At 42.1% G+C, this 20,112-nt stretch overlaps 1 protein-coding gene across 4 annotated transcripts in view; it reads right to left on the bottom strand.

The window, feature by feature from the left end:
- Positions 1-460: 460 nt before the first annotated feature.
- SPECC1 (sperm antigen with calponin homology and coiled-coil domains 1) overlaps positions 461-20,112 on the bottom strand; it is a 454,997-nt gene continuing 435,345 nt past the window's right edge. For all 4 annotated transcript variants that reach the window (XM_063450042.1, XM_063450041.1, XM_063450043.1 and 1 more), the window contains 2 exons: positions 2,809-2,868; positions 461-1,043 (listed from right to left, as the gene is read on the bottom strand). In XM_063450042.1, the coding sequence (XP_063306112.1) occupies positions 954-1,043; positions 2,809-2,868 (150 nt within the window). In that variant the 3' untranslated portion in view covers positions 461-953. The remainder of the gene's footprint in view (positions 1,044-2,808; positions 2,869-20,112) is intronic.

Raw genomic sequence — 20,112 nt, 5'->3', positions numbered from 1 at the left:
ACAGTGTTAATCGTTTGAGCAGCAATCATAAGGTTTTGTAGAATCATAGCACCCAGTTAGAGTAGCTCCAGTCGGTACGCAACCATACAACTCGGTAGCACTGAGTCTCAGGCTGATTAAGCATCACACACTCATATCATATCTGCAACCTTGCAGCTCCATTCCGGTCTATTTTTTTTTAAAATGAATTCACTAGTCCAATGTAAACATGCTAACGTCATTCCAATTCTCTCCTATAGTGTCATGTCTTAATTATTTCACTGGAGGCTCAGATCCTCCAATTAAGCACCTTGATATATCAGACAATAATCAATCTTCCACACTACTTGTTAGTGTTGGCATCAATGTGTAGGGTAGAGTTAAAAGGTCAAAAATGACTGGTCAGAATGATGCTAAAAAAAAAAAATTAAGAATGATAAAATATATATTTTTTTCTTTTTTTTTTTCAATGTGACAAATAGAAAATAATTATAATATGTTGTATTACTAGTAATATCTCCAAACTTCTAATTAAACGTTTTGGAATTGGTGAATTTCAAAAACATACTAAAATGTTTTATTTGTGTCCTTGGTGTGGCAGAGTAATTATAATTTACTCCTTTTGTAGGGCAGCAATCGCCAGTGTTACGTCACATGCGACATTTTGTAATGTGAAACAAGTTCATTATGGACAGTGATGTAGCGGCAATAAGGCCAGAATTGCATAACACATGCTGTTAGCTATTAGTCCGAATAGTTAATAGCAGGAATAATGAGTTACTGCAAGTAATATTTGATGGACATTCCTCGTCCCATGGCGAATCGGGGGCTTCTCCAATGACTGGAGTTCACCAAATTTTCTTTGCATGTACTTTGGCAAGTATTTAGTGCATAGCTCCTGCACATGTGTAAAACCTGAACTTTAAAGTGAATCTGTGCTTTCTTGGTAGTTGTTATCATGATCTGACGTCCTTCTAAGTCTCAAAATACTTGTAGATATGTGCAACATATTGCATGACGCTCTGCCAGTCCGGGCGGTCTGTGAACATTAACTCGTTCAGCTCCTAGTAACAGAAAACAATGCGAATTAAGTAAAACATACATTATTTTGCCTTTTTATTATGAGCACTAAAATAGAGCTTAACGTATCCAAGGGAACCAGGGAGACCCATTGCTATATATGTTATGGTTTGATTCTACCTTTACTTTTAGAATTTTAACTATAGATATAAATGTCCATTTAAATATATATATAAATATATCTTATATATATACCCAGGACTTACTTGAAAACGAGAGAATTCTCAATGTATCTTTCCTGGTAAAATATTTTATAAATAAATAATAATAATAATAATAATAATAATAATAATAATAATAATAATAATAATAATAATAATAATATATATATATATATATATATATATATATATATATATATATATATATATATATATAGCATCTGAGTAGGACCTAAATTATACAATTTTTTTTAAACTACTGGGCGAGTAACACACATTACGGATTGTCTTTAGGATATTAATGCACATTCAGGAGATGGGTGTATGTGATTCTCCGCAGTGGTTTACCATAGAAGCACAGGTATAGTAGCATATCCATTAACTGGAGACATTTTTTTTTTCAGTTCAGTCATTTTGGCCAAGGTCAAGGTCAATGAAAATGCCCTGTTAAAACTTGGCAAAGCTCGAGTAAAATTTAATACTATAAGTGTATCTGTAAAATCTCTTGTGGTGCCATTCACAGGTCATCTCATAATGGTGCATAAAAGATTACTGAAACAATGAAGCACGGGCCTATTCTGTAGTTCTGAGTGACAGAATTCTATCTTAAAGGGATGCTCTGGACATCATTGCAACTATAATGCATTTAATAGGTTTTGGCCTCATTGACATGCTGCATTTTACATGCTCAAATTGTTAAAGCGTTTGCACAAAAATAAACAAGGTTTTGTAGAATGCTGCAACGTAAATCCTCCTCCTTAGCCACACCTCCTCATGCCAGAAATACTTCCTTATTAGTGTACGTACACAGCTCAGCCCATAACAGCACTTGGTGAGATTATTTTAATTCACAACAGGGCTACTGACAGTCAGAGAAACAAAAGACAAACATGTAGTGATATTTCTACTGTCTCCCTGAGTGTCCTCTCCTTAAAAATGCAGGTTGCTTTGTAGTTCAGATTGCTCAGTTCTGTCACTGGCTGAGCTGTGTACACAAATTTGACAAGGAATTGTTTTTCTTGAGTGAGAAGGTGTGGCTAAGGAGGTAGGTTTTGCATGCTGCTAAACATTATCTTTTTTGTGCAAAAACTACACAGACTTTAGCATGCAGAAAAAAATACAACATATTAATGAAGTCAAACCTATCCAAAGTTGTATTGGTGTTGGGCGTGTCTCTAAGTTTGTTACCAGACATAGGTGGCATCAATGTTTAACAGGATCGCTTCTTCTTAAAAGGACCAAAACTACTCTACAATTGTATTGTCCCTAGGATTGTGGTTGACAACACAAGCAGGCCAGGTTGACTTAATTAAGACAAAATACAAGTGCTCATTATTGCTAATTTTTCAATTTGGGAGGGAGTTACTGTACTATAATACATTTTATTAGTTTGTTATTTCGACCATGTCCATTTCTAATCCCTTTGTTACTTCTTACACAATTTGACATTTGATACAAGTAAATTAAAGATTAAAATTTATTAAAACAAGAATTAATTTACCCCAAAGTAAGGGAGAAACAATCTAGTAGGTTAATTACACTACCTAATTATACATTCTGTTATGTGGATATTAACACGAATACTTACCAGGCTGGGTTTGATTCCTATACTTTCAGCTGCCTGAAATGCCAGCATTAAATTTCTCTTCTGTAAAATAAAAGATCATATATTTGACATTTATGGATATTAAATAGTTGTGAGATATAGTGGGGGCATGCAAGTATAAGATATACAGCAATCAACGAACACCCTATACCGCAGATTGAAAAAAAAATCTCCATTTATCCCTATTTGCAACCAGACAATTATGACCTAAATTTTGCATTTATTTTTTCAATTCACAAGAATTCTCTGTTAATTATTATAATTCTGTTGGCAGAGGAAAATGTTTCAATTGTGGTTGCTGCAAACACATTGCAAAGAAAACTATTTTTTTCCTAAAACTCCAGTCTTTAAAACAGCTTACTATATGGCATGATTATGCTTATAGTAACCCACAATCGAAACTGCACACCTCTACCTTTTACAATCTGATCAGTATCATGTGCCGCAAAAAAACAGGATATGACTTGTGCGAGAGTGAGGACGGCACAGGTTACAGTAATGTGTTCTCCAAGTCAGTTTCTTGACAAATTACACAACACAATATTTATCATATAATTATCATATAAGTATAAATTCTGTAAATATGGTCAAACTAGAGTTCTTTTACTACTGTAAATACATAGAGTTTTTTTAAATCAAACAGCGTGATGACCTGCACAATTTAGGCTTCATGTTTTGTCAGCTTTATTATCAATTCTTTTCATTGTGAACAAATCTCCAAAGGCTTGTTGGAATCAATCAAAACAGAGCAACTTAGAATGGTCTGCTCTGAGCTAAGAAAATAGACGGAAGAAGAGGACACGAATTAGGATAACAAATAAAAGTCAGGGAAGAAAGCAGTGCACTACAACACCTACAGAGGATGATAAAATCAGAGAGAGTAGCAGGACTAAGAAAAGGAGGTCAGAAGGTACCAGGGAGAGTGACATGACCCAAGAATGGTGGCTAAAGAAATGAGAGAAAGTGACATTACTCAGGAAAGGTGGTCAGAAGGTACCAGGGAGAGTGACATGACCCAAGAATGGTGGTTAAAGAAATGAGAGAAAGTGACATTACTCAGGAAAGGTGGTCAGAAGGTACCAGGGAGAGTGACATGACCCAAGAATGGTGGCTAAAGAAATGAGAGAAAGTGGCATTACTCAGGAAAGGTGGTCAGAAGGTACCAGGGAGAGTGACATGACCCAAGAATGGTGGTTAAAGAAATGAGAGAAAGTGACATTACTCAGGAAAGGTGGTCAGAAGGTACCAGAGAGAGTGACATGACCCAAGAATGGTGGTTAAAGAAATGAGGGAAAGTGACATTACTCAGGAAAGTTGGTCAGAAGGTACCAGGGAGAGTGACATGACCCAAGAATGGTGGTTAAAGAAATGAGGGAAAGTGACATTACTCAGGAAAGGTGGTCAGAAGGTACCAGGGAGAGTGACATGACCCAAGAATGGTGGCTAAAGAAATGAGGGAAAGTGACATTACTCATGAAAGGTGGTCAAGAAGGTACCAGGGAGGGGCGTGGCTTGACCGCCGAAAGTGATGGCCGCTTAGGCAGAGAGCTCTGCACCCCGACCGGTCCAAAAACCACGCCAGACGCGAAACACCCGCTCACCAACACCTGAAACTGACAGCAGAACAACGCAGAAGGTTAAGGAGATGGCCCAATACAAAAAATCGGGAAACAAACGGAGAGACGGTACTCCATCCGTAGCCGACCTCCTCACAACGCCTAGGCCGCAAGCGCACAAAGATGGCGGCGGCCACGCGAGCGCGGACTCCCCAAGCTCACCGAGCACCAGGGACCTGAATGCCCCGACACAGCAAGCCACAATATCAGATATAATGCGGTCACTGGCAGAAGTGAAAAACTTTTTAGCCGGGGAGATCGAAAGATCGGCAAGAGAAGTCAAGGCCGAAATACAGACTGTGGGGCAACGTACTGAAGCCCTGGAATGGCGGATGGACCAGGTAATAACGGCCCATAACGAGACTGCCACTACCACCAACGCCCTCCTGTCCAGAGTAGCTGAATTAGAGGCAGAAGTTGAAGATGCTTCCAACAGATCGAGAAGGAACAACCTGAGGATAAAAGGCCTGTCTGAAAGTATTAAAGATACAGACATCCAGAAGGTACTTATAGACATGTTTAAAACACAGCTGCCAGCTATCCCTGACCACATGTGGGTGATAGACAGGGCGCACCGGGCACTTAGGGCCAGAGGACCCCCCAATGGCCCACCCAGGGACGTGATTATGAGGTGGCACTTCTTTTCCACCAAAGAGGCCATCATCAAAAGCACCAGACGTCATACGTATACCCTAGACGGCAACACACTCCACTTATACCAAGATATAGCACCAGCAACGCTTGCCAGGCGCAGAGAGTGGAAACCTATAGCTGACCTAGTCAGAGCCAAGGGGCTGAATTTCGCCTGGGGACACCCCTTCAAAATGCTTGTGTTTAACGGGCCTCGCCCTACCGTGCTCCTGCCCTCGGCGGACCCCAGAGCCTTCTTGAGGGACCTAGGAATTGAGATCCCGGCAGACTTTCATCTCCCCCAGAGGGGTATCCAGGCGCTAGGACTGTTACCCAGGGAAGGCGAAGCACTAGACGGCATCGCACCTTAACGCATACTAACGGATACTAACAGACCCCCTTACACCACATCGCCTCCATTGCATATTCAAACGACCGAAACCCCCCCATGTGGCTCCCCAACTCAGCACCACAAGTAAAGTTGCTTCATACAGAGTAAATCACCAGAGACTCCCTGAAGACCAACTGCTACCCAAGCAGCCCCACCACGACCTGCACAGCAAATTTATCACACAGGCCGGAGCCGGATTTTCACATGCTCCACCATTGCTGGTTTATATTGACTTTATCTAAACAAGCAGGGACATAAGAGCAGCAACAGAGATGCCCCCCACCGGTTTTTTCTTCCTTATTTCTATTTTTGCTGTAAATACGTGTTTGGAAACCTGGAGAAACGACAACTCGGCCGAAGAAAGTAGTAAGGGAACAAATACAAGAAAGGAAAGAGACAATTTCTTAAGAGCGCCTTTCATCGGTTCTCTCCGACTACCGCCCAAGAAAGAACCATCTAAAGAAGAAGCCGACCGCCATGGGTCGATAACACAGGGCGAAAAGACTTTGCCTATGCCTTCCATGAACTCAGGCAATCAAGGGTGATGTATTGATCGTAAAGCAACACGAGCCTATACCGGCAGTTTCGACAGACGGACTGAGAGCACCACCCGACCATACCCTCCCTGATGAATATGGCCCCTGTCGGAGTGAATTACGGACTATTATATCCACCTCATATACAACTAGACACGCAAGTTTCACCCTGTGTTGTGTATTTATGCATATTTATGTTTACTTCCTTATTAACGGGGAGGGAGCAGCTCAAGCGGTAGGGGCAGTAGACCCAGGAAAAGATTGCCAACCACACACCCCCTCATCCCCACCCCACCCATATTGGAAGCGGTATACCATCAAGACTTAGTGGATAGGGCCACCCAACTTAAGGGGACATAGGAACCGGCAGGGCCGGAGAGTAATCAACACACCACAATGTGGAAGAATCATCCCCTCATTATTTCGAGTCACACCAGTACACTTGGGTTAGGGGGTAGCTTGGGTAGTCACAGGGGGGAATCCCACATATACTATACCTTTATGTAAAACACTCAGTGGGGGCGAACAGAGACAGGAAGATTAGGCAGCCCCATAGGATTGATAAGGGGTGGATGCCCTAAATTATGTATTTTCCTTATTTTTCTCGCTCTCGCTCTAAACCTGATTACGTTAAAACTTCTTAAGTTAATATTTGTTGTATATATTGTTGTTTATACATGCTACACGTGACGGGACACATAGACGACCCGACTTTCGTACACAGGTATGACCAGGGAACGGGTGACAAATAACAGTACTATAAGGACCGACACCGGGGTGCTCGGCGATTGATTGCCCCCTCCGCGCTAACACTTGGTACCGCGGGGCGGGTAGTCACCCCCCGAGACACCCGGCACTAGTTGATAAGACCGGGGCACTTTCCCGGAGTTTTCTCCGACTACCTCCCCCCCCCCCCTCCTCAAACTACCTTCCCCTACTCCCCCCCCCCCCCCCCATCCTTCCACCTATCCACCCCCCATCCCCCTTCCAGCCCGACCCCCGTCCGGGCTCGAGTCTGGTGGGCCCATCGGGTGATTCCCGGGGAACAGCAGGGCTCGAGAGGGGCGCCCGGCGGCGGGGCATAGTCTTGCTGCACTAGCGACTCAAGGTAACCTCAAAGGCTCCACAACATGGCGACGTTAAAATTTACCTCCCTTAATGTAAACGGGTTAAACACACCGACCAAAAGACGCTTGCTAATGAGGGAACTGAAAAGACAAAAGACGGACATAGCTTTCGTACAAGAATCCCACCTCCTGCGCTCAGCCCGGATCCAGTTGAAAGACCATATATACACCAGGGTGTATTCCTCCAGGGCCCTAGTAAAAAAGAATGGTGTAGAAATCCTCCTACACAAAAATTGCCCCTTCATAGTACAATCGACAAAAGCGGACACGTCGGGAAGATATCTAATCGTCTCAGGGACGATCCATGCTACCACATACCACCTCATCAACATTTATGCACCCAATCAGCCGGACCCAGGTTTCTGGGACCAAATACAGGCTTTAACCCAGGCCCTGTCATACGGCATCGTAATCCTAGGGGGCGACATGAACGCCACTTACTGCCCAACAGTGGACCGCAGCACCCCTACTGGGGGACAGAGGGCGCAAAGCACGAGGGGACAGGACAAACTCCTAACACAATTCATACAGCAGGCAACACTATTTGACCCCTGGAGGCTGCGGAACCCAGGAGTGAAAGATTACACGTTCTTCTCGGCCGCACACTCCACATACTCTCGCATTGACATGTTCCTGGTGAACCAAACCGGGATCCCGTGGGTGCAAACTGCACATATTAACCTCATCACTTGGTCGGATCATGCCGACGTAGAACTCACCCTCAGGATCCCGGGACCCAAACCGCCATGGAAATGGCGACTTAACAGCACACTCTTAAAAGACCCAGAGACAGAGACGCACCTTAGGGAGGAAATTCTGACTTACTTTAGAGAGAACGATCACCCTGAGCTGACCCAATCCACGATATGGGCCGCACATAAGGCGGTACTGAGAGGCACCCTAATAAAAATAGCTACCCGCAGAAAGAAACAGAGAGCTGAAACCCTCTTCGGGCTCCAAAAGGCGCTGAGGGGGGCAGAGGCCAAACATAAACAAGACCCCACACCTCAGGGACTACATGACCTCAGGGAGCTTCGACATAAAATCAGGTCAATAGCAGTAGAGGATCTGGGGAAAGACTTAGTTCGCAAAAAACGCTTCTACTACGAACGCTCTAATAAGATGGACACCTTGCTAGCTAGGGCGCTGAACCCCAAGCCCACCTACCATACCATTTCGGCCATTAAAAATAAACAGGGTCGAATAACCCAACACCCAGAGGAGATTAATCAGATATTCACAGATTTCTTTGCAAACATCTACAACCACTCACCAACACTCAACAGCGACAACGCGGACCATATAAAAGAAGTAGCAGACTACGTAGTTAAGACTAACATACCGAGACTAGCCCCGGAAGCTCTACACACCTTAGGGACCCCAATAGATGAGGAGGAAATTGATAAGGCGATCACAGACCTTAAGGGCAACAAGGCCCCAGGACCAGATGGCTTTGATGGCTCCTACTATAAGATCTTTAGGGACGCATTGACGCCCAACCTAGTGAAAATGTATGCAGAATGGATGGAGGGTGGGTGCCCCAATCCAGACATGCTCACGGCTGACATAGCGCTTATACCTAAACCAGGGAGAGACCCAATCGAACCCTCCAACTACAGGCCCATTTCCCTGATTAACTTTGACGTTAAGATCTTCGCGAAGATCTTGGCCACAAGACTTAACCAACTCCTAGGCACGCTAGTCCACCCGGACCAGGTTGGTTTTGTGCCAACAAGACAATTGTATGAAAACACCAGGAGGGGGGCAGACATCATATGGTGGGCGACGAGATCTCGAACGCCTTCTCTGATCCTTTCCCTGGACGCGGAGAAGGCGTTCGATAGAGTGCAATGGCACTACCTATTTGCGCTTCTCGAACAATTACGGATGCCAGAAACCTTCATAAAGGGCATTAAAGCCCTTTATGCCCAACCGAGGGCGCAAACCAAGGTACCGGGAGCGACCCCGACCCCGTTCACGACAACCAACGGCACGAGACAGGGCTGCCCCCTCTCCCCCCTACTCTTTGTCCTCTCGCTGGAACCTCTCCTGCAGAGGATAAGAGAGGATGAGAACATCTCGGGCATACAGGTGGGAGGGGAGGAGTTCAAAGTGTCTGCATATGCGGATGACGTCCTGGTCACACTAACCGAACCCGCTCAATCCCTGCCTCGACTGGTGACGATACTGGAAGAGTATGGAAGCGTCTCGGGCTACAAAATTAATCTAGATAAAACGGTAGCCATGCCTATAGAAATGGACAAGGCAGGGACGGACAACATAAAAAACACCTACCCCTTCAAACTCACACGATCAGACTTCAAATACCTTGGTGTAAAACTCACGGCAGACCCTGAGAGGCTATTCAGCGCCAATTACACGCCCACCATCCAGGCGCTCTGTAGGGACCTAGAAAAATGGCACGAAAAGCCCATATCGTGGATTGGTAGGATGCATGCAGTCAAAATGACGCTGCTCCCACGTATTTTGTTCCTATTTCAAGCCCTTCCAACTAAAGTCACCAAACAAAATCTACAAGTACTACAAACACACATAGACAATTTCATATGGGCACAAAAAAGACACAGGATAGCTCGACAGACTCTATATCGACCTAAAACGAAAGGTGGACTGGGACTCCCGAACCTCTATCACTACTACCTCGCAGCCCAACTGGCCCAGATAGTAGCATGGCATACACCGGAGGGCACACATAGATGGGTCGACCTCGAGACTAAACTAATGCACACTGACCTCCCTCAATTTTGGATATGGGTACCAAAACAGGACCGACCTTCACTGCAAACATCTTGCCCAGCGATCCTCAACTCCGTAAGGATCTGGGACTTAACTGCCACCAAATTCGCCCTGACACACACACCCTCACCGCTGACTCCGTACTTACGGAACAAAGCGTTTGGGCCCGGGCTGAGCGCACGAGACTTCAGGGGGTTAGAAAGCACAGGAATGCAAAGATATAAACATATGTACATAGGGGATTCCTTCAAATCCTTTGAAACCCTGCAAACTACAGCACCCCTAACGACCAAGGACGTCTTCCGCCACATGCAGTTACGTGACTTTGCCAGACTCCCAAACATAAAGAAAGCAGCCCAGACCCCTATGACATTTTACGAACGACTATGCGACGCCGAAACAATCCAAAAAGGGATGATCACCACAATTTATGCCCAGCTCAGTGCCCCAGACAGAGGAACCGCAGACCCAAATTACATACACCAGTGGGAAACTGATTTAGGGGGAACAATAGAAGGAGAGGACTGGGTAGACATATGGGAGGCAACAGCAAAGACGTCCATCTGTGTGCTTCAACAGGAGCAAGCATATAAGATGCTCATGAGGTGGTACACCACACCTGCTCAACTCTATAGAATGGGAAAAACAACGACAGACACATGTTGGAAAGGATGCGGGGGCAAAGGCACCTTCATCCACATGTGGTGGGAATGCCCAGAGGTGACTAAATTCTGGAAAAGTACCCAAACACTACTTCAAGAGGTCCTAGCACGACACATAGATCTAGATCCCTGGGCGATCCTCCTATCCAGACCCTATGACTGCCTTTCTAAAAAAGAACAACGACTACTAAATAAACTTACGCTGGCGGCTAGAAGGGCACTGGCACAAAAATGGCTACAGCCCACGGTCCCTACTGACACCGACGTAATAGTCAAAATTAAAGACACTTATCTGATGGATAAACTGACTGCTCAAGTCAGACATACAGAAAAATCATTCCAAAAAATCTGGCAACCATGGGAAATCTACGCCAATGAATAATTCCAAAACAACCGAGAGCCGCGGGTTGCGGCCCGGCGTGCTTCCGCCTACCGGGCGCCCCAACGGGCACAGTACCTCCACCTCCCATTTCCTCCCCCCCCCCCCCCCCTCTCACCCGTAACTCCCAACCTACCCTATCCTACCCCCTTCCAGAATGACTGATCAGTACCTCAGAGGGCTTGACATACCAGACAAGTAAGACTACCTCCACTAGGTAGAATAATGCACTACGACGCAAAAGGCGAAAAGTAACTGTGTTAGTATACAAAGCACTACCTAGCAAACACAGAAACTCCACGCCCACCAACAGATTGCCAGACCCAAATATAAATAACTGGTAAACATGTTACGAAATGTAGTACTGAACTTTATTAACCATGTTAATAGACACTTAGTTTTATTTTTTCCTTGTTTCATTTTGATACTTGGGCTTCCAACGCCCGGATTCTGGAAAACCAGCGCCGAGCGGCATAACCCTTTACACTCATGTATAATGACACGATATACATCTTGTTAAAACACTGTATTACATGTACATGAAAGACCCCTGCGTGGGTCATATACTGTATTTTTTGATGCCGCTGCGGATGCTGGAACAAAAATAAAGAATTTAAAAAAAAAAAAAAGAAGGTACCAGGGAGAGTGACATGACCCAAGAATGGTGGTTAAAGAAATGAGAGAAAGTGACATTACTCAGGAAAGGTGGTCAGAAGGTACCAGAGAGAGTGACATGACCCAAGAATGGTGGTTAAAGAAATGAGGGAAAGTGTCATGACTCAGGAAAGGTGGTTAGAAGGTACAATAGAGAGTGACATGACCCAAGAATAGTGGTTAAAGAAATGAGAGAAAGTGTCATGACTCAGGAAGCTCAGGAGGTATGAGATAGAGAGAATAACAGTAAAGATGGATTTAAAGTATGAGAGTGGCAGGATGGAGTAAAGGAGGCTCTCAATTGTATTAGAAAGAGATAAACAAGGCTGTAGAAAGGAGGATCAAAGGTACAATAGAGAGTCAGAAGGACTGATGAAAGGAGAGTCAAAGGTAAAGGAAAGCAACAGTAGTGAGGAAAGGATGCTTAACCCCTTAAGGACACATGACATGTGTGACATGTCATGATTCCCTTTTATTCCAGAAGTTTGGTCCTTAAGGGGTTAAAGATGGAGAGATGATACATTAAAAAGTAAAAGAAGGAGAAAGGCAAGCGAGAGCGCAGTGCAGGGGACAGAGAGTGATAGTAAGTCTAATACAAAATGGTGTGTGCATGGAGTGCCAAGTTTAATGCCTCATTACTTTTGATATAACTTGTCTGATTATAATAATGATGTCTTATTTGTTAAGGAGGATAAATTCGGTAGAACATACTGATAAAGAAAGACTGGTAAAAGTCCAGGATTGGGGTTAACAGTGGAAACAGGACTTTAGCAAAATAAAGGTTGCTTGAGATTAAGTATGTAAATAGTTACACTACTAATATTTTTTAAAAAAATAATAATAATGAAGTCAAGGAAAGGTCAAATTTTGCTTCCCCAGGCTGTGGTAAACTGAAGATAAATTACTGCATTAATGAAACTGCTGGGTTGATTCAAGTGGGAAAGTTAGTGGTTAATGATGAAATTACAAAATGAGTCATTGCTTCCCATCTTATTAGGAAATACTTATGGCTGACTTATCTCTCGATGTATCATGACTTCCGCCGTCAATATTTTAATAAGTAAAAGTATGCTGAAGCCAAACATTATCTCGGAAGATATTAGTGGTTTCAGTGAACATTACCTATTCAGTTAGATTTTTATCTTGTTGTAACCAATATTCTCTGCGGAGCATAGGGTGTGTGGGTTTAAGATGTCAAATGGGGATGGTGTGAAAGTGAATGACACAATGTTGTATACATTACTCCCACTCCTCCTAGGATGTAAGCTCATTGAGTAGGGACCTCAACCCCTATGTTCCTGTGCGTCCAACTAATCTGGTTACAATTACGTTTTTGTTAGTTCACCCATTGTACAGCGCTATGGAATTTGTTGGTGCTATATAAAAAAATTATATGTTTCTAGGCCTATATGACTATCTTATATATAAAAAATAATTCTCTTTTTTTTTTTTACTGTGATTATGAATAATGTACCCTGGTATAAAGAACTCTAATTACTGCAGAATTTCAAAGCATGCACTTTTTTTCACGATAGAAAGACATGTCTGTAAATGGTGTCCATGTAAATATATAAACAATGCACCCAATGCAACAACAAAATTAAGGGGAAAAAAAAAAAAAGTCTTTCACTTATATTCAACTTTTATTTAATGAGCGGAGTTCACCAGCGGTTTGAGAAGAAGAGACTTGCGGCATTCCCTGGCCAGAAGGATCAACACATTGTCAGCAGTGAGAAACCCGGTGGGCTAGTGGCATGTCACTGCTTGTTGGAGTGCAGGAGTGGTCTGCAGGACACTATACCGTAAAAAACTAGTAACGCTTTAATTAACTTTACATTTTAATTGCCTAATTAACAGATTCTTATACCTCATTAGCAACAATTATAACATGCCTGACTACAGCATGAAGTGTATTTATAGAACACATTGTAGCCTACTGAACCTGGAAGGGTACAAACCCCACATTTTTGGAACATGGAAAACATACCATATAACACATGATACACTATAAAGTAGAATACTTTAGCTAAATGGCTGATTATTTGCCAAACAACTGTGTATAATAATTGTATATAATATTTGAGTTTAAGATACGTGAAATTAAAATTACCCATTTGACAAACCCTTTTTGGGCATTATTCCCCTATCTTGTCCAGAACCTTGCTCTCTTCCCAATATATATATATATATATATATATATATATTGGAGGTACAACTCAGTGCCAGTGATCTATCAATGTTCTGACAACTAAAGCAGTTTATTGTACCAGCTTGATAATCCTTGTTTAGTTTACAAGGTACTATCATGCAATCTTGCATTGGGCAATTGGACTGCACTACTGTCTGTAAATACAATTGCTTTACTGTTAGGAATGGGCACTCAGACTACTTTGGAGACCCCATTAACCCTGGTCTTTGGTGAATGTAGGTCCTCAGTTATTGCTGTAAGATAACAGAACTGAGATAACTCAATCCTGGTCTCCGAGCTACAAACATGGGAGGAAGTCATAAAATAAAGTGTTTAACAAGAGCAACATTCATCACAACCAATGATAACAAGTTATCTGGAGTCAGACAGTCACACTTCAAAATAAAAATATTATGTAAGCACCCTAATCAAACAACAGTGTAAAGTAATAAAATATAGGTATCTAAAGCAAGGTACAAAAAAAATACATGCATACATACATATCTGTCTGTGTCTGTCTTAGGAAAAGATGCAAAGCCAGCGAACCACTCATTGACAGCTGATTCATTGTTAATGCAAATCATCAGCATTAAGTTGGTTACTGGTTTGCTATTGATTTACTGCTTGGTAGTGCTTGGGAAGTGGGTTCACTGGCTTTGCTTCTTTTCCTACGTTGTGTTTCAAAGCTGTTTTATACAGCAAACACAGACTCAAAGGAATCCATGTTTAAAATGGAATGAGGCAAACCTGTTATTCTTTGTGAAACTAATTTGCATATGCCTGCCCAGAATCCTTTGCGTTAGTAACATCACTGCAAATTTGTGATTCTGTGGGAAAAGCAAGTCTTATGGCTTGACTGGTGTGCAGATTTTTGTTCAACATTGTATTGACTATCCACAGACTTCAGATGGAAGGGGTTTTCAATCACAAGTTTTCCCCCACCCTAACCTTTTTGGTTTGTGCTTCATATATAGTTTATACTTTGTGTACGTACAAAGTATTTTTATTTGGAAGTTTGACTCTCTGACTCCAGAGCACTTGTTATTAGTTGTGATGAATGTTGCTCTTGTTTATATATACTCTCACACACACACACACACTAAAGGGCTCTACCTCAAATAATGCCTAGGTATAAATTGTTGCTGTGTGTACACAAGGCCAAACATTTGTTTCACTCAAAGGACTTTGAAAAAAACAAACTGAATTTTATTCCACGTAAGTTATAGTGACCATTACATTCTCACCTATGTGCAATAAAATTCACTTACTTTTTTTTGTTTTAGGAGTGCAGTATAATAGTGGTGTATTTGTGTAATCACAGTTAAAAGATAAATGGCAAATCTAAATTATTTTAGTATTCCATTAAAAAAACAAACCGTGCCTTAGGACTTAATATTGCATTAGTTGTACTGCATCTATTAAGAATGCTGACAATATCCGTACAATTTTTGAAGCGGTAGTAGAACACAGCTATGTACTAATGGAGCATAATGTGCACATCGGAAGAATTAATTCTAAACTTCCCATCTGCGATCCTTCGTGTGCAGTTACTGCCCCCCGTGGGGTTTTATCCCAGGCTAACCACGGTTCATGATAATCTAATTTTCAATCTTGCTTACGTAAGAGAGTTCAGGATTTCTCATTTACAACCTAAAAGCAGGGAATTTTAAACCAGGTGCAATTTGCTAATCTTAGCCACATAATGCATGTGATCATGGAGTCTATTTTATACTTTTCACATGTCCTAGAAGGTACATTGAGTACATCTGAGCCAGTGCAGGTCAAAGAGATCACAGGGATTGTGTAGGGTGAAAAAACAATATAAGACAACATCTGGAAGATCAAAGGACATGGACTGTGCACTGGGTGTATTTATCTAGCCTGGGCCTGAAGAAGAAAGGGGACTGGTGGTGTTACAAAAAGTTAAATAAGACCTTAGTCTTATTTTGCTTTTTCCTTGAATATTATGCAAATAGATGTCGGATTGTGATTTATTTTATTTATTTTTTACACTAAAGTGGGCTTTATTGTCATCTGTACACTTGAATGCAACCATTTTATTCTAACAATAAAAGTTTATGGCACAAACTATACCTCTGTACATACACTTATTAAATTGCACTTGGCAGCTAACATGCATCCGAAGCTCTGTGCTGTACTGCGGATTATACAATATTGCTATGGTCTATCTATATACCAACCCCATTTTCCTTGCACAGGGGGATATAAGAAAGCAAGCACTTGAAAAAGATGGGGATGGCGGATTGTATCCGATTCGGACCATATTGATGGTGGGAGGTTTTTTTACATTATTGTACACATGTGGAAATAATAATTTGTTTTCTTAGGATATATAAAGCTTTTTATGAGCATTTGAAATTAAACCTTCACTTGAGGAAGACCCATTTCTGGTTGAAACGTGTTGTGCTACTATTTTATTTGTTTTATACTATATGTATTAATAAATACCACTATACTCACCTTGAACTTCTGAGTTCCTGATTTCAACAGTACTGAATTACTGGAGTATCTTTTACTGGAGAATATATCCTGTGCCTCTGTGAGGACATGATGCCTTATAAGTACAGAGCCAACTTCTATTCAATTTCTATTAAATTGTGAGTGTTCTAAGTTTTAACACATTTACATTTCCTACTTATATAGAGTACACTATGTTGTGTCCTGTGTTTATTTTATACAGGATATAATTTTACGCCAGAAAACGGTATCTACATCACCTCCTGAATCCAGGAGGATTCTCTCTACGACATACTGGCTTGTGGTGGCTTCAACCATCTCTGCTTGGATAAGGAATCTACCCCTGCGACAAAACCAGACATAAAAGCTTTCCTAAAACACATCCAATCATTATTTTCTACTTCTCTCAATGTAATCCAGCTGAGGTACCTCAGGATGTACTGACCAAGTTTCAAGCGAAAATTCAATAAAGTCTGTCTCATGCAAGCTGTTCGAACCTCAGGAGCGGTATGTTACAAAAGGTATCAACTTAATCTGCAATCTGCCTCTATGGATCCTTGTAGTCTATAAGCCTAGCATGGGGGCCTCCTGGGTGGTTCCCTGTTTTTCTTGTGGTGTATAATGCGGGATTGGCAGACATACCTGTCTAATGCTTAATAGAACATTGTTCACCTCCTTCTAAGATGGCACTTTAATGTTAACTTAGCCCTGCCTCCGAGGCCATTAAAGCGACAGTTTACTACCTAAAACGGTATACATACATGTTTTCATTGCTCGTGAGATGTACTGATAGGTTGTATACTTGAAATACGTACTGTACCACTCATTTCTGTTTCAATAAAAAAAAAAATGTGAATTAAAAAACAAAAACAAAAAAGAAACAAAGAAACAAAACCTTAGACACACTTGTTGCAATTATATTTAGATTGTTCCCAATTTGCAATGTTTTGCATTTAGTGAATATTTTCCTATATTCACTAAATGCCAAACATTGTTATACAGGGGAATATTCACTAAATGCAAAACATTGTTATATAGGGGAATATTCACTAACTGCCAAACATTGTTATATAGGGGAATATTCACTAACTGCCAAACATTGTTATATAGGGGAATATTCACTAACTGCCAAACATTGTTATATAGGGGAATATAACAATGTTTGGCATTTAGTGAATATTCTCCTATATAACAATGTTTGGCATTTAGTGAATATTCCGCTATATAACAATGTTTTGCATTTAGTGAATATTCCCCTATATAACAATGTTTGGCATTTAGTGAATATTCCGCTATATAATAATGTTTTGCATTTAGTGAATATTCCCCTATATAACAATGTTTGGCATTTAGTGAATATTCCGCTATATAATAATGTTTTGCATTTAGTGAATATTCCCCTATATAACAATGTTTGGCATTTAGTGAATATTCCGCTATATAACAATGTTTTGCATTTAGTGAATATTCCCCTATATAACAATGTTTGGCATTTAGTGAATATTCCCCTATATAACAATGGCATTTAGTGAATATTCCCCTATATTCACTAAATGCAAAACATTGTTATACAGGGGTATATTCACTAAATACCAAACATTGTTATATAGAGGAATAAAAATAATGAGGGGGGTGACCTACTGTCCCCCCCCCCGGCCCCCACCCCTGAGCGGTGGGTGGGGGCCCTAAAAAAAACAAAAAGGGGGGGACCTACTGTCCCCCCCTCAGCCCCCACATGAGAACGGTGGGTGGGGGCCCTACCATCCTCCCCCCTGGCCCCCACCCCTGCGCGGTGGGTGGGGGCCATAAATCACAATGGGGGGGACCTACTGTCCTCCCCCCACCCCCGCCCCTGCGCGGTGGGTGGGGGCCATAAAAATAATGAGGGGGGGACCTACTGTCCTCCCCCCCGGCCCCCACCCCTGAGTGGTGGGTGGGGGCCCTAAATACTAATAAGGGGGGGACCTAATTTCCTCCCCCTGGTCCCCACTCTGTGTCATTTTACACAGCGTGGGAAAGTTCTTTGGAATTTTCCCATGCTGTGTAAAATGACAAAGAGCATTCTGATTGGATTAAACCAGCCAATCAGAGTGTTCTTAGCCTAATTGCAGGGCGTGGCAAGGCTTTATAAGCCTTCCCCCGCCCTGCAGAGCTCAGTCTGCGCGGAGCCCTCCATGGGTAAAGATGGACTATTTTTTTTTGCGCTCTTTTTTTTTTTTTTTTATTGCGTCGGTTATTATGTTTTTTTATTTGGCCTTTTTTGGGGCTGAAAAACGAAGATTTTAGAAGAAAGAAAACATTGAATGGTAAGTTGTTTTTTTCTAAAAATTTTTATAGGTTCTTAGTTAAAGGTCCCCCCCTCATTATTTTTAGGGTGAGGGGGGGTAGGTAGGGGGATAATTTTTTTTGGGGGGGGGGAGAGGGGGTGACTAGGGTCCCCCCCATTTGTGTTTAGGGCCCCCACCCGCCCCCCCTTATTGTTTTTTTTAGGGGTCAGAGAGGGGGAGGACAGTAGGTCCCCCCCTCATTATCTTTATGGCCTCCACCCGCCGCAGAAGGGTGGGGGCCTGGGGGGGGGGAGGAGAGTAGGTCTCCCCCCCCCCCTCAATCACTATTGTGGCCAGAAAGAGTCCCTGTTGGTTTTAAAATTTGCCTGCCTATTGAAGTCTATGGTGGTTCGTGAACATTTGCGGAAATTCGCCTTCGCGGTTCGCGAACCGAAAATTTTATGTTCGCGACATCACTATTTAGCAAGCAGTAACTTAATAAAAAAATGAATTACATATGCTGCTCTAAATTAAAGGTGAACCCAGTCTTCCAATGTTTTCTACAAACAATCCAAATGACCCATTGAATTAGGTCACTGTTTATAGGTCAATGTCATAAAACTGCACTCTTAGATGAAAGTCATACAACACTTGTGTAACTAAATATCAGAACCATGGTCTGAAAACTAGACCTTTGTTCCAGTTTCCCTTTTTAACATGCAATTCTTTTATGCATAGTGGCAGTGCTGTAATTAAGACTTGGCAAGTTTGAATCTGTCATTTTATAAATGGATCTTGGCCACACAGCCCTCTGGGGATGAACTTTACATTTGCGGTAGCTGAGCACGCTCTCCTGAATTGACCTTGGTGACACAAGCAATCAGAATTAAGAGAAAGCGTATACGCACCCTTCTATTTACATATAGAACAGAGCGTTTGCTTTAACAATTTTAGCCATTGATTTTTGCGAGGCTCTTTTGTTACATAATACAAATATCCTTTAAAAAAGTTTTAAAGAGACACTAGAGGCACCCAGAACACTTCACTGCATTGAAGTGGTCTGGGTGCACGGTCCCTGTCCCCTTAACCATGCAGCTGCAAACATTGCAGTCTTGCAGGGTTAAGGCTGCTTCTAATGGCTACCACACAGCAACTACAGGTGCATCCTTCAGTTCCATAGGGTTTGACACCATGAAAGGATGAGGGATATCCTTATGTGAACGTTTAGCATCTTTAAAGCATTGAGACAATTCTTTTCTATGGGTAACATCTAAGGCATGCGCATAAGGTCCCCGAATCAACGTCCGTGGAGGAGGAGCTCAACCCAGTGCCGATGGACATCGGTGCTGGAATCAGGTAATTGAAAACAGGATTTTTAACACATTATTTTCTGTCAGGGGTGGCAGACGTCATTACAGTTTTAGGAATACAGTTTTGAATTCCTAACATTATAGTGTTGCTTTAACAAAGCCGTGTATTTTATAAATCGTGGACTTGCACAAACACTAAGCTTGTTGATGCCAATAATTGAATGACTTCGGATTACTTTTTGACTAGTACACAACAACATATGACTCTGGGTTTAGACTGACCCCTTCGGT

The sequence above is a fragment of the Pelobates fuscus genome, chromosome 1, assembly GCF_036172605.1.
Source record: "Pelobates fuscus isolate aPelFus1 chromosome 1, aPelFus1.pri, whole genome shotgun sequence".
NCBI lineage: Eukaryota > Metazoa > Chordata > Amphibia > Anura > Pelobatidae > Pelobates > Pelobates fuscus.
This window is presented reverse-complemented; position numbering and strand designations above follow the sequence as displayed.